This window comes from Mustelus asterias, chromosome 20 (genome assembly GCF_964213995.1).
Source record: "Mustelus asterias chromosome 20, sMusAst1.hap1.1, whole genome shotgun sequence".
Lineage (NCBI taxonomy): Eukaryota > Metazoa > Chordata > Chondrichthyes > Carcharhiniformes > Triakidae > Mustelus > Mustelus asterias.
The window spans coordinates 78,362,669-78,376,729 of record NC_135820.1 but is presented as its reverse complement, the minus strand read 5'-3'; the positions used below and the strand labels follow the sequence as shown (position 1 = coordinate 78,376,729).

Below are 14,061 nucleotides of genomic sequence, written 5' to 3'. Positions count from 1 at the left end.
CTTGATGGATTGAGTTATAAGGAGAGGCTGGATAGACTGGAGCGTAGGAGGCTGAGGGGTGACCTTATAGAGGTCTATAAAATAATGAGGGGCACAGATCAGCTAGATAGTCAATATCTTTTCTCAAAGGTAGGGGAGTCTAAAACTAAAGGGCATAGGTTTAAGGTGAGAGGGGAGGGATATAAAAGTGTCCAGAGGGGCAATTGTTTCACACAGAGGGTGGTGAGTGTCTGGAACAAGCTGCCAGAGGTAGTAGTAGAGGCGGGTACAATTTTGTCTTTTAAAAAGCATTTAGACAGTTACATGGGTACGATGGGTATAGAGGGATATGGGCCAAATGCGGGCAATTGGGATTAGTTTAGGGGTTTAAAAAAAAGGGCAGCATGGACAAGTTGGGCCGAAGGGCCTGTTTCCATGCTGTAAACCTCTATGACTCTATGCCACCGGTGGGAACGGCCGTAAAATCCCACCTATTGTTTGTTTTTGCTATTTTGATCTCTCAGATTTTCATTTTTACGGAGCACAGATTTGAAGCTGGGGCGATGTGACGTTTCCAGCCAGTCGTGGCAACATCTAAGATGTTAATAAATCTCTGTATCAGAAATCTCCAAACAAGCGGCTGGAAAGACAGACAACTCCGAGAGTCCATCACTCGCCTACCCTCCACTTCACTAATGTATTAAAACCACTTTCCCTCGTCAAGTTGTCCCATGGGAGAGCTCAAATGTGACATATTTTCATAGCGAATTTACGCTGGGAATTGAATTTCATTGCCGTTCGCCCTGTGATGCTAAACGTTTGGACACATCTTACATTTAATTTCTTCTCTTTTCTGTTGTCTCAAGTTCTTGTCTGACAGGAATATGCACGAAAGATGAGGAGGTCACTTTACTGGCGTGCCTTGAATTACCCAATACTTTGGAGGTCAAATGGCGGACCTCAAGATTATTTTTCTAGTGATCAATGTGAATAGGTGGAATGCTGGAATAATTTATTGAGGAATTCTATGTTTGGATCAAGTATCAAGTGGCAAATAATGTTGATAAAACAAAATTCGAAACCATTTAGCCTGTGGTTCATAGAAACATAGTAAAGTTATGGAACAGGAGGCACAGTGGTTAGCGCTGCTGCCTCACAGCGCCAGGGATCCGGGTTCAATTCTGGCCTCGGGTCACTATGTGGAGTTTGCACATTCTCCCCGTGTCTGCGTCGGTTTCCTCCAGATGCTCCGGTTTCCTCCCACAGTCTAAAGATGTGCGGGTTAGGTGGATTGGCCATGCTAAATTGACCCTAGTGTCAGGGGAGTGGCAAGGGTAAATACGTGGTGTTACGGGAATAGGGCCTGGGTGGGATTGTGGTCGGTGCAGACTCGATGGGCCGAATGGCCTTCTTCTGCACTGTAGGGATTCTATGAGGAGATTATCTGGCCCATTGCATCTGTGCTGAACAAAGGGGAGCTATCCAGCCTTATCCTACTCTCCGGCTCTGTAGTGCTGGAGGTTACAGTGCTTCAGGCTCACGCCCAAGTGGCTTTTAAAGGTGATGTTAGTTTGTGCCTCTCCCACAGCCAATTCCAGATCACCACTGAGGTCAAACGGGCACCTAAAATGGCAATTTGTAAAGCAATTGGGCAAGAACTAAAACCGCAGGCTGCAGCCTAAAAGACAGAGATAAACAGGCTCCAACCCTGACGGGTGAATACACAGGATATGGGTCATCTCCAGGACAAAAGGGACTTTCTGGTCAAACTGGGTTGTTTACCAGACATAAGGGCGCCGTAACCCCTTATTTGGGAGGGAGGTGTGAACCCTACGTGCCCGCAGCACCTACAGACATGGCTGTTGGGGACACACCCAGAGATTGGTGTGGCAGCACCCGATTGGACTTTATCGATCAGGGTGATCAAGTCCTGATCGATTGATTGGCAATGGCCAAAAGGGGCGCGAAACCCAACGGGGTATAAAGGGTGCTGCGCAATCAGGAATCTCTCTCTCTCTCTGACCCCACGAACGAGCTACAACAACGGTGACCGTCACCAGCAACGACCAGCACGAGGAGAGCCACCACACCCGAGAAGGAAGGAAGACCAGAGCCAGAGTGTCAGACCAGACAAAGGGCCAGACTACGCAGAGGACTACAGATGCCAACACACAGATAAGGGCCAATACCTGCTTGGGTACTTACCAGTCACGCAAAGTTAAGTCAAGGTCTAGTATTGGACTTGAACTTTAGTATTTCTGTGTGATAACTTATTGTTGGTTGGATGGGTGATTATTGATTGTGTGTTTTAAATAAATATTGGTTGTACTAACAAGAAGTCTACTCGCAATTCTTTGTCCATCGTATAAGGGTTAAAACAGACTGTGCGGCAGGCACAACACCACTATCCTTTGAGCCAAATTATTATTCCTCAATCCCCCTTCAACCCTTCCCGCAATTGCTTCAAATCTATGCCTCCCCGGCTCTTGACTGAGGAAAATGGGCCTTTCGCATCCACTCTTTCCAGGCCCTTCATGATTTTATGTATCTTAATTAAATCTTCCTTCAGCCTCCTCTGTTCCAAAAAAGGCAATACCAGCCCATCCAATCTTTCCTCAAATCAATTCCATCCGGATTCCTCAGAATCGACTCTGCTGAAGTGGGAAGTGACTATGGGAAGGCAGTGTCTGGCCTCACTGAGAGTTTCGAGGTCAACGCGAAATAGAGGCCTCGTTTAAATACTGCACAGAAATAAATCCTAGGCCGCTGCCTCACCAGTAGCTGCCCTCGGAGTGTGCGGAGAGCAGGTGTGGGGAAGGGAGGGAGGGGGGACGGCAGGACAAAGGACCATAGTCTGGAGCGGGCACAGGATGCCAACTCTCCAGGACTGTCCAGGAGTCACGTGGGATGGACGGGTAATCTCTAAGACACTGCTGGGAGAAAAATCATTGGGGCATTAAAAAAACCTGTGCTTTACTTTTCATGTTATTTTAATCCTCATTTATCGGTAATAATTACAGCAGGGAAAGAATGGAAAAAATGGGAAGCAGTCAGATAATGAAGAGTTTGGACACTCCCCAATTGGCCACGGCAAGACAAGGCACAGTGAGGATGGACATGGGCCACAATTGGCCTGAGTGTTGGAGCAGGGCATCATGGGAATGGACTAGCCGGGTGACCATTGGCTGAAGGGTGGAAGGTGGGGCAGAGGGAGATCATGCGATAAATCCTCCGGGAATACCTCTTACCAAAGTTGGCAAGTTGTGTAAATACAAGCCTTTTGTGTTTGTCACTGTCTAATGGGGAACGGGTTGGGGTGGGTGGGAGGTGCTGGATTTGCCTCCTGTCATATTTTACATGTCCCCAACCTTGTGGTGGCATCTATAAAATTCAACCCATCAAGTGAAGGTTTCAGGTGTTTTTGGGGCGAGGGGCCCTCTCCATCCCTGACCACTGTGCATGCACAAAGACAGAGTTCCCTGGTTAATGCTCGCTGGGTGTAAAAATCAGCATTCTGAGTGAGTTTGACTTGCCAGATCCACACAGCAATGGCATTTCCTTTATGTTCCAGCAGCTGGCTGGAGACAAGCAACTGACAGCTCCTTAGTCACACAGCTCTGAGACAGCACTTAGAGAGACAGTGCCCAGTGTTCCATGAGGGCGAGACTGAAATGGTACGCGGACTCTTCCACTTCCAAATTTGGAGCCAACAACAGTAGCTTAAGAGATAACTGGTGTCTGCGTCCTGTCTGATTGTGACCATTGAAGAGGAGCAGGGATTTTTCCCCAATGCCCGAGGTCACTATTTATCCTACAGGCAGCACAACCGAAAGAGAGGGATCTGATGATTGGCACATTGTTGTTTGTGGGATCTTGCTGTGCACAAAATGGCTGTCATGTGTCCAACATTATAACAATGTCTGCATGATGAAGGTACGCACAGTAAGAAGTCTCACAACACCAGGTTAAAGTCCAACAGGTTTATTTGGTAGCAAATACCATAAGCTTTCGGAGCAATGCTCCTTCGTCAGATGGAGTGGATATCCACTCCATCTGACGAAGGAGCTGTGTTCCGAAAGCTCATGGTATTTGCTACCAAATAAACCTGTTGGACTTTAACCTGGTGTTGTGAGACTTCTTACTGTGCTTACCCCAGTCCAACGCCGGCATCTCCACATCATGATGAAGGTACTCCATTGATTGGAAAGTGCTTTGGGATGTTCTGTGGTGCTAAAAGGTGTTACAGGAAAGCAAATCTGCCCATGCTCCTTCACTTTCGTCACTGCAGTTGGGAATTCTGTTTCCGGCACCTCATACATTTTGGACCTTTTGGAGGGTGTATTTGGTGGTGGGAATCTGGAACTCACTGTCTGAAAGGGACAGGGACATGCACAATATTTAAGAAGCGTTTGGATGAACCCTTGAAACGCCAAAGCACACAAGGCTAGGGACCAAGTGCTGGAAAATTGGATTAGAATAGATAGGTGCTTGATGGATGGCACAGACAGGATGGGCCAAAGGGTCTCTTTCTGTGCTGTAAAACTCCCTCTCTGATCAAGTCTGACCCACACTCATTATGATTGAAGCATCCAGGCTAGACACTTTCTATCACCAATCGTAACACCCCAGCTACCAACACCACCCCGCCCCCCCCCCGCCACACACATACACTCTCCCACACACACTCTCACACACACACACACACTCTCTCACACAGATATCTCCTCAGAAAGGTTAAAAAACACAGAAAAACCCAGGGCCAATACCTGATCAAGTACGCTGCAAAATCCCTTTACAGCCCCACAGGTAAACAGAACAGTCCAGGAGAGCACATGAGCCCAGAGCTGGCTGTCTCAAAGAGCACTTACTTCTGACAATGAGATTCATGAGCTCAGCTTTCTCTAATGCCTTTGATCTTTAAGACAATGACCTTCCTGTAATGAAGTTCATCGCAAGCTCGGACCTGGGAGAAACATACCAGCCGAACAGAGATACCCACAGGCCCTAACTGTATGAGGGCAGTGGCTGGACTCCAGGTTATCTCTTGGCGATGATTTAGATAAGGTAATGCATCATGTCAGGAGCCTCGGAGTGAGGGTGAACAGCCTGAGTGTGTGGTAATAAATACAAGCTGTTGGAGTTGCTATGTTCTGGCTCTTTACTGTTGATCTTGCAATTGTTGCGGAGGAATTCTTTCGAATGTAATTTCTGTTTTGAGCCAAACCCCAAGATACACACAGAGTGCAAACTGGGACTTGACCCCCGACTAGATTAAACATTCTTGCTCAGAAAGGAATGACAAGAGTTTCAGTTCCATATTCAGGCGAACTCTGTCTTAATGTTTTACACAAGACGTTTATGATGGATTTTCCTGTCGCTTTGACGGTCAGCAAGTTAAAAACAGCAAACAGACCTGGTTATGGAGTAGGTTGATGTTGTCTCATGTATGACATTAGACAAAGCCTCGATTTGTGTAACTGATTGCAAATACTGCATGGAAACTCAGTGGTGGAGGGATGGGTGGAGGCTTTGGTTTTTGCACCACACTTGCTTGTCCTGAAAGTATTTGACACTGTTCCCCTCAAATGTCAAAATTGGTTGATGGCGGACTTTTCCATTTGGGTCTCCAAAGTTGTTTTCCTCATGGGGCGGCACAGTGGTTAGCACCGCTGCCTCACATCTCCAGGGACCGGGGTTCGATTCCTGCCTTAGGTGACTGTGCGGAGTTTGCACATTCTCCCCGTGTCTGCATGGGTTTCCTTCGTGTGCTCCGGTTTCCTCCCACAGTCCAAAGATGTGTGGATTTGGTGGATTGGCCTGTTAAATTGCCCCTTAGTGTCTCAAGATGTATAGGTTAGGAGATTAGTGGGGTAAATGCATGGGGTTACGGGGATGGGGTCTGGGTAAGATGCTCTATCAGAGAGTCGGTGCAGACTCAGTGGGCGAATAGCCTCCTTCTGGACTGTAGGGATTCTATGTATTGGGGTCTTTGTCTATATATGCCGTGTTTGTGAACTAACCTCCACTCACCTGATGAAGAAGCAGTGCTCTGAAAGCTCGTGATTCCAAGTAAACCTGTTGGACTTAAACCTGGTGTTGTGAGACTCCTTACTGTGTATTGGGATCCAGCTTGCAAGTTCTGAGGTAGTCTATATGTTTAAGTTTGGGATGTTCTGTGGTGAATCTGTGGAACTCTTTGCCGCAGAAGGCTGTGGAGGCCAGGTCATTGAGTGTCTTGAAGACAGAAACAGATAGGTTCTTGATTAATAAGGGGATCAGGGGTTATGGGGAAAAGGCAGGAGAATGGGGATGAGAAAAATATCAGCCATGCTTGAATGGCAGAGTGGACTCAATGGGCCGAGTGGCCTAATTCTGCTCCTATGTCTTATGGTCACAGTGTGCCTGTCTCCCTGACCTTTACCTTTGCCCTGGGAGACCAGGTTGATGAGAAGGCGGACGGTGTTAACCAGCTGGGCCTGCTGGAGCTGGAGGCCGCTGTTGTTGCTGCTGGCTGAGTGCAGGCGTCTCTCCAGTTCCCTGATGGTGCTGATCTGGTGGGTGACCAGCTGCTGGAGCAGCTCCTTCTCCTTCCGGATGGATCCCAGCTCAGTGCGATGCTTGACCTCGATGTCAGAGACTTTCCTCTCTAAAAGACTGAGGAAGGCATGGCAGTTAAAATCACCTGTATGAATCGGACCAGGTTTCACCGCATTTCTATATCCAACAGACATTTAACTTTAACGATGGGAAAAGCCAGAGAATTTTGTAATAAATTTCACATTAAATATATATTTCAGATCAAAATTGAAACATTGTTAGTAAATGTAGAAGCTGATCTCTTAGTTTCTGCTCCTGATTTGGGTGTTGAGGGTATCACAGACTAACCATGACGATCCTCCAACATTTATATGGTTAGTGTGAGCTAAACCAGGCATGACCTGCTGAGATTCTTTATTGAATTAATTTACAGGATGTGGGCTGGCTTGGCCAGTATTTATTGCCCTTGAGAAGGTGGTGGTGAGCCGCCTTCTTGAACCGCTGCAGTTCCTGAGGTGTAGGTACATCCACAGTGCTGGTAGGGAGGGTGTTCCAGGATTTTGACCCAGCGACAGTGAAGGAATGGCCAATATATTTCCAAGTCAGCATGGTAAGTGACTTGGAGGGGAACCTCCAGGTAGTGGTGTTCCCAGGAATCTGCTGCTCTTGTCCTTCTAGATGGTAGTGGTTGTGGGTTTGGAAGGTGCTGCCGAAGGAACCTTGCTGAGTTCCTGCAGTGCATTTTGTAGATGGTAGTCATTGCTGCTACCGAGCATTGGTGGTGGAGGGAGTGAATCTGGCTAGTCCTGATCATAAAAAAGAAATGATCATTTATAAGAAATGGAAATAATCTCGAGATGGGTCTTGAAGATTCCAAGTGACACAGCTGTGATTACTTCCTTTTGCAGCTGGTTCCACTGTAGGATTTTCCTTTGGGGGAAAAAAGGCTATTGATTCACTGGGCACAATTTTCCAGCTCTTCACTCCAGCGGGATTGTCTGGTCCCGCAGGGCGCACCCCTGCTGAGTGTTTCCAGCCGCATGAGGTAGAATCAACGGGAAATCCCATTGAAAGTGGCGGGACCGGAAGATCCGACCACCAGCAAACAGTGTGCTACCTCTCGGGGCTGAGAGATGCAGGGAGGCCAGAGAATGCTGGCAACTGTCTTGGATAACATGAGTTGGCTACTGATACGCTCCATCTATATTGTCCCATAAGCTTGAAGTAGTTCTCTGCTCTGAGGTAGGGTCATCTAGACTTGAAACGTTGGCTCTATTCTCTCCCCACAGATGCTGTCAGATCTGTTGAGATTTTCCAGCATTTTCTGTTTTTGTGAGCTTGAAAGAGCTACTTTATCAAAATGAGGAATCTACAGATTGGCTAAATATTAAAATGTACTGTTCTGTTACAAAGCCATGACTGGAGTCCAGAGCAACCTTAGTCTGAGAGGAAAACAAAAGCTGCTACAGGTGAGATGACACCATCCAAACTTAGTTTGATTTGCCAATGGAAGTGGAGTCAAACATCAGGATGAGCTGATGGGCCCAGAGTAACTGTATAAATACAGCAAATCAGGAAATCTTCCAATTAGAGCCTCTGTATTTTTAAGACATTCTCAGAAAGTGAAGGGAAAGTTTAATAGAGGCCGGTGTTCTCCGCCACATACAGTTTTGAGAGGGTTTGGCAGGGTAGATGCTGAGAGGCTGGGGAATCCAGGACTAGTTGGAAGAGTCTCAGGATAAAGGAGCAGCCATTTTGGCCTGAGGTGAGGGAGATTTCTTCACTGTAAATCTTTGGAGATCTCCATCCCCAGATGGAGGTTGATGCTCAATTGTTGAGTATGTTCCAGAGATTTTTGGGTTCTAAGGGAATTAGGGGATATGGGCGCAGGTAGAATTGAGACAGATTATCTATAATCATATTGAATGGGGGAGCAGGAGTAAGGCCTACTCCTGCTCCTATTTCCCACATCCAAATGATGAGGGTTTCGATGGAGTGAATAGGGAGAAAGTGTTTACACTGGCAGGCGGCTCGCTAACCAGTAGGCACAGATTTGTGATAATTGGCTAAAGAAGCAGATTGATGGGTGAGGGGATTTTGTTTGTACACGGTGAGTTGTTATAACCTGAATGTACAGCCTGACGGTGCGGAGGAAGCAGGTTCAATAACAACTTTCAAAAAGAAATTGGATACCTGCTTGAAAAGGAAAAATGTGCAGGCCTATGGGGGAAGAGCAGCAGACTGGAGGATTAGTTTGACAATCCTTCAAAAGGCTAGCACAAGCACAATGGGCCGAATGGATCTACCCTGGGTCATTCCATACAAAGAACAAAGAACAAAGAACAATACAGCACAGGAACAGGCCCTTCGGCCCTCCAAGCCCGCGCCGCTCCCCGGTCCAGGATTGAATCCTGAATCCAGGATCCCCGCCCAATTTTCCAGCCTATCTACATACCAATATCCTATCCACCGAGCTGTCCCCCACAGCTACGATGCTTTGTTCATTACAACCTATTAACTCACCCCCACCCCCCCATTCCAGACCATGTGATCTCCAGGGAGAGGCGAAAACCCAGAGTGAAAAACCCCAGGGCCAATATGGGGAAAAAAAAATCTGGGAAATTCCTCTCCGACCCCCTGAGGCGATCGAAACGAGTCCAGGAGATCACAATGGCCCTGATCGGAAAATGCTTCCCAACCCTAGTCATTTCCACTTCCACGAGAAACAAGGAACAATTAGCCCGCGCCGCTCCCTGGTCCAAACTAGACCACTCTTTTGTATCCCTCCATTCCCACTCCGTTCATATAGCTGTCTAGATAAGTCTTAAACGTTCCCAGTGTGTCCGCCTCCACCACCTTGCCCGGCAACACATTCCAGGCCCCCACGACCCTCTGTGTGAAATATGTCCTTCTGATATCTGTGTTAAACCTCCCCCCCTTCACCTTGAACCTATGACCCCTCGTGAACGTCACCACCGACCCGGGGAAAAGCTTCCCACCGTTCACCCTATCTATGCCTTTCATAATTTTATACACCTCTATTAAGTCTCCCCTCATCCTCCGTCTTTCCAAGGAGAACAACCCCAGTTTCCCCAATCTCTCCTCATAACCAAGCTCCTCCATACCAGGCAACATCCTGGTAAACCTCCTCTGTACTCTCTCCAAAGCCTCCACGTCCTTCTGGTAGTGTGGCGACCAGAACTGGACGCAGTATTCCAAATGCGGCCGAACCAACGTTCTATACATCTGCAACATCAGACCCCAACTTTTATACTCTATGCCCCGTCCTATAAAGGCAAGCATGCCATATGCCTTCTTCACCACCTTCTCCACCTGTGACGTCACCTTCAAAGATCTGTGGACTTGCACACCCAGGTCCCTCTGCGTCTCTACACCCTTTATGGTTCTTCCATTTATCGTGTAGCTCCTCCTTACATTATTCCCACCAAAATTCGATAAGGTCCCCCATGCAAGACTTCTTGAGAAAGTGAGAGGGCATGGGATCCAAGGGGCTGTTGCCTTGTGGATCCAGAACTGGCTTGCCTGCAGAAGGCAGAGAGTGGCTGTGGAGGGGTCTTTCTCTGCATGGAGGTCAGTGACCAGTGGAGTGCCCCAGGGATCTGTTCTGGGACCCTTGCTGTTTGTCATTTTCATAAATGACCTGGATGAGGAAGTGGAGGGATGGGTTGGTAAGTTTGCTGACGACACCAAGGTAGGTGGTGTTGTGGATAGTTTGGAGGGATGTCAGAAGTTGCAGCGAGACATAGATAGAATGCAAGACTGGGCGGAGAAGTGGCAGATGGACTTCAACCCGGATAAGTGTGTGGTGATCCATTTTGGCAGATCCAATGGGATGAAGCAGCAGTATAATATGAAGGGTACCATTCTTAGCAGTGTAGAGGATCAGAAGGACCTTGGGGTCCGGGTCCATAGGACTCTTAAATCGGCCTCGCAGGTGGAGGATGCGGTCAAGAAGGCGTACGGCGTACTGGCCTTCATTAATCGAGGGATTGAGTTTAGGAGTCGGGAGATAATGCTGCAGCTTTATAGGACCCTGATTAGACCCCACTTGGAGTACTGCGCGCAGTTCTGGTCACCTCATTACAGGAAAGATGTTGAAGCCATTGAAAGGGTGCAGAGGAGATTTACAAGGATGTTGCCTGGATTGGGGGGCATGCCTTATGAGGATAGGTTGAGGGAGCTTGGTCTCTTCTCCCTGGAGAGACGAAGGATGAGAGGTGACCTGATAGAGGTTTACAAGATGTTGAGAGGTCTGGATAGGGTAGACTCTCAGAGGCTATTTCCAAGGGCTGAAATGGTTGCTACGAGAGGACACAGGTTTAAGGTGCTGGGGGGTAGGTACAGAGGAGATGTCAGGGGTAAGTTTTTCACTCAGAGGGTGGTGGGTGAGTGGAATCGGCTGACGTCGGTGGTGGTGGAGGCAAACTCATTGGGGTCTTTTAAGAGACTTCTGGATGAGTACATGGGATTTAATGGGATTGAGGGCTATAGATAGGCCTAGAGGTGGGGATGTGATCGGCGCAACTTGTGGGCCGAAGGGCCTGTTTGTGCTGTGGCTTTCTATGTTCTATGTTCTATGTAAAATGCATCACTTCGCATTTATCAGGATTGAACTCCATCTGCCATTTCCTTGCCCAAATTTCCAGCCTTCTATATCCTTCTGTAGCCTCTGACAATGTTTCTCACTATCTGCAAGTCCTGCCAGTTTTGTGTCGTCTGCAAACTTACTGATCACCCCAGTTACTCCTTCTTCCAGATAATTTATATAAATCACAAACAGCAGAGGTCCCAATACAGAGCCCTGCGGTACACCACTAGTCACAGGCCTCCAGCCGGAAAAAGACCCTTCCACTACCACCCTCTGTCTTCTATGACCAAGCCAGTTCTCCACCCATCTAGCTACCTCCCCCTTTATCCCATGGGATCCAACCTTTTTCACTAGCCTACCATGAGGGACTTTGTCAAACGCTTTACTAAAGTCCATATAGACAACATCCACGGCCCTTCCTTCGTCAACCATTTTGGTCACTTCTTCAAAAAACACCACCAGGTTAGTGAGGCATGACCTCCCTCTCACAAAACCATGTTGACTATCGTTAATGAGTTTATTCCTTTCTAAATGCGCATACATCCTATCTTTAAGAATCTTCTCCAACAACTTCCCAACCACGGACGTCAAGCTCACCGGCCTATAATTACCCGGGTTATCCTTCCTACCCTTCTTAAATAACGGGACCACATTGGCTATCCTCCAATCCTCTGGGACCTCACCTGTGTCCAGTGACGAGACAAAGATTTGCGTCAGAGGCCCAACGATTTCACCTCTCGTCTCCCTGAGCAGCCTTGGATAGATTCCATCAGGCCCTGGGGATTTGTCAGTCTTTATATTCTCTAACAAACCTAACACTTCCTCCTTTGTAATGGAGATTTTCTCCAACGGTTCAACACTCCCCTCCGAGACACTCCCAGTCAACACATCCCTCTCCTTTGTGAATACCGACGCAAAGTATTCATTTAGGATCTCCCCTACCTCTTTGGGCTCCAAGCATAAGTCCCCACTTTTGTCCCTGAGAGGTCCGATTTTTTCCCTAACAACCCTTTTGTTCCTAACGTATGAATAAAATGCCTTGGGATTCTCCTTAATCCTGTCTGCCAAGAACATTTCGTGACCCCTTTTTGCTCTTCTAATTCCCCGTTTGAGTATTTTCCTACTTTCATTGTACTCCTCCAGAGCTCCCTCCGTTTTTAGCTGATTGGACCTAACATACACCTCTCTTTTCCTTTTGACCAGTCCCTCAATTTCCCTGGTTATCCACGGTTCCCTAATCCTACCCTTCCTATCCTTCTTTTTTACAGGCACATGCTTGTCCTGTAGCCCTAACAACCGTTCCTTAAAAGACTGCCACATACCAGATGTGGATTTACCCTCAAACAGCCTCTCCCAATCAAGAGCTGCCAATTTCTGCCTGATCCCAATAAAGTTAGCCTTCCCCCAATCCAACACCTTACCCTTGGGACACCACTCATCCTTTTCTATCACTATCCTAAAGCTAACAGAATTGTGGTCACTATTTGCCACATGTTCCCCAACCAAAACTTTGAAGACCTGACCGGGCTCATTCCCCAGTACCAGGTCCAGTATAGCCCCCTCTCTAGTCGGGCTGTCCACATATTGTTCCAACGAACCCTCCTGTACACATTTTACAAATTCCTCCCCATCCAGAGTCCCTGCCCTCAGCGATTTCCAGTCTATACCAGGGAAATTGAAGTCTCCCACTACAACAACCCTATATTTCCTGCACCTATCCAGTATCTCCTGACATATCCATTCTTCATATTGTTTGTCCCATTTTACTTACTGACTCCAAAAGAGAAAATGCTGGAAAATCTCAGCAGGTCTGGCAGCATCTGTAAGGAGAGAAAAGAGCTGACGTTTCGAGTCCAGATGACCCTTTGTCAAAGCTTACTTCCCGATTCCTTCTCCACACTCTGTGAGCCTTCGGGTCTCTTATTGTATACACAGATAATAACAGATTGCCCTAATTGTAGAAATGTTGACAAATGGGGCATGTTCCATGGGCCTCATTTCAGATCAGTGAGTCAAATCGTGACCCCACGACCTTTAGGGGTGTGTAACTCCCAGTGAAAATTTTGGCAGCAATTCTGGTTAATTGGGTTTGACAACAAGCCCCAGAAGAATCACACACACAGCTCCCTCATTAATCAAACTCATTTCACTTCCACTCCTCGGACTGATCCTTACAACTTTGGCACCCATTTAAGAACATTTTAAATGTTCCGAGGGCTCATGCAGGTCAGGATAATGACTGGATTTTTACAATGGCTCTGGAACAGCACAGACTGAAGTCAGGAGTTGTCATTAGATCTTATCAGCTGAGGTACAAATGGAATAATTTCGACCCTCGTTTACTACAAGCCTCATTGTATCCAGAACCTTCACACCAACAAGGCACAAAGGTTTCTGTGAGTCTGTCGGACAGAGTGAGGGACAAGGACTTACAGACATAGAATTCAGGTCAAATTCAGAAATATACAGCCTGTCCAGACAAGCGCAACATGGTTAGAACAAACTGCATAATTGAGAGACACCCTCCTAAAAAAATCCCCACACACAATGTACACACATATATAAACGCAGTCTCACACACACACACACACACACTCTCACACACAGTCTCTCACACACACACACATGCACACAGTCTCACGCACACAGACACACGCACTCTTGCACACACACGCACACAGTCTCACACACACACACGCACACACACACAGTCTCACACACACACGCACACACAGTCTCGCACACACAGACACACACACAGTCTCACACACATACGCACACACAGTCTTGCACACACACACGCACGCACACACAGTCTCACACACACACATGCACAGTTTCATGCACACACACACAGACACACGCACTCTTGCACACACGCACACACAGTCTCACACACACGCACACACAGTCTCACACACACGCACACACAGTCT

At 47.5% G+C, this 14,061-nt stretch overlaps 1 protein-coding gene across 1 annotated transcript in view; it reads right to left on the bottom strand.

Annotated features, from left to right (window-relative positions):
• The window catches only part of angpt4 (angiopoietin 4), an 89,495-nt gene that overhangs the window by 27,716 nt on the left and 47,718 nt on the right, over positions 1–14,061 (bottom strand). Inside the window, exon 5 of the mRNA XM_078236911.1 lies at positions 6,401–6,633. Within this exon, the coding sequence (XP_078093037.1) occupies positions 6,401–6,633 (233 nt within the window). The remainder of the gene's footprint in view (positions 1–6,400; positions 6,634–14,061) is intronic.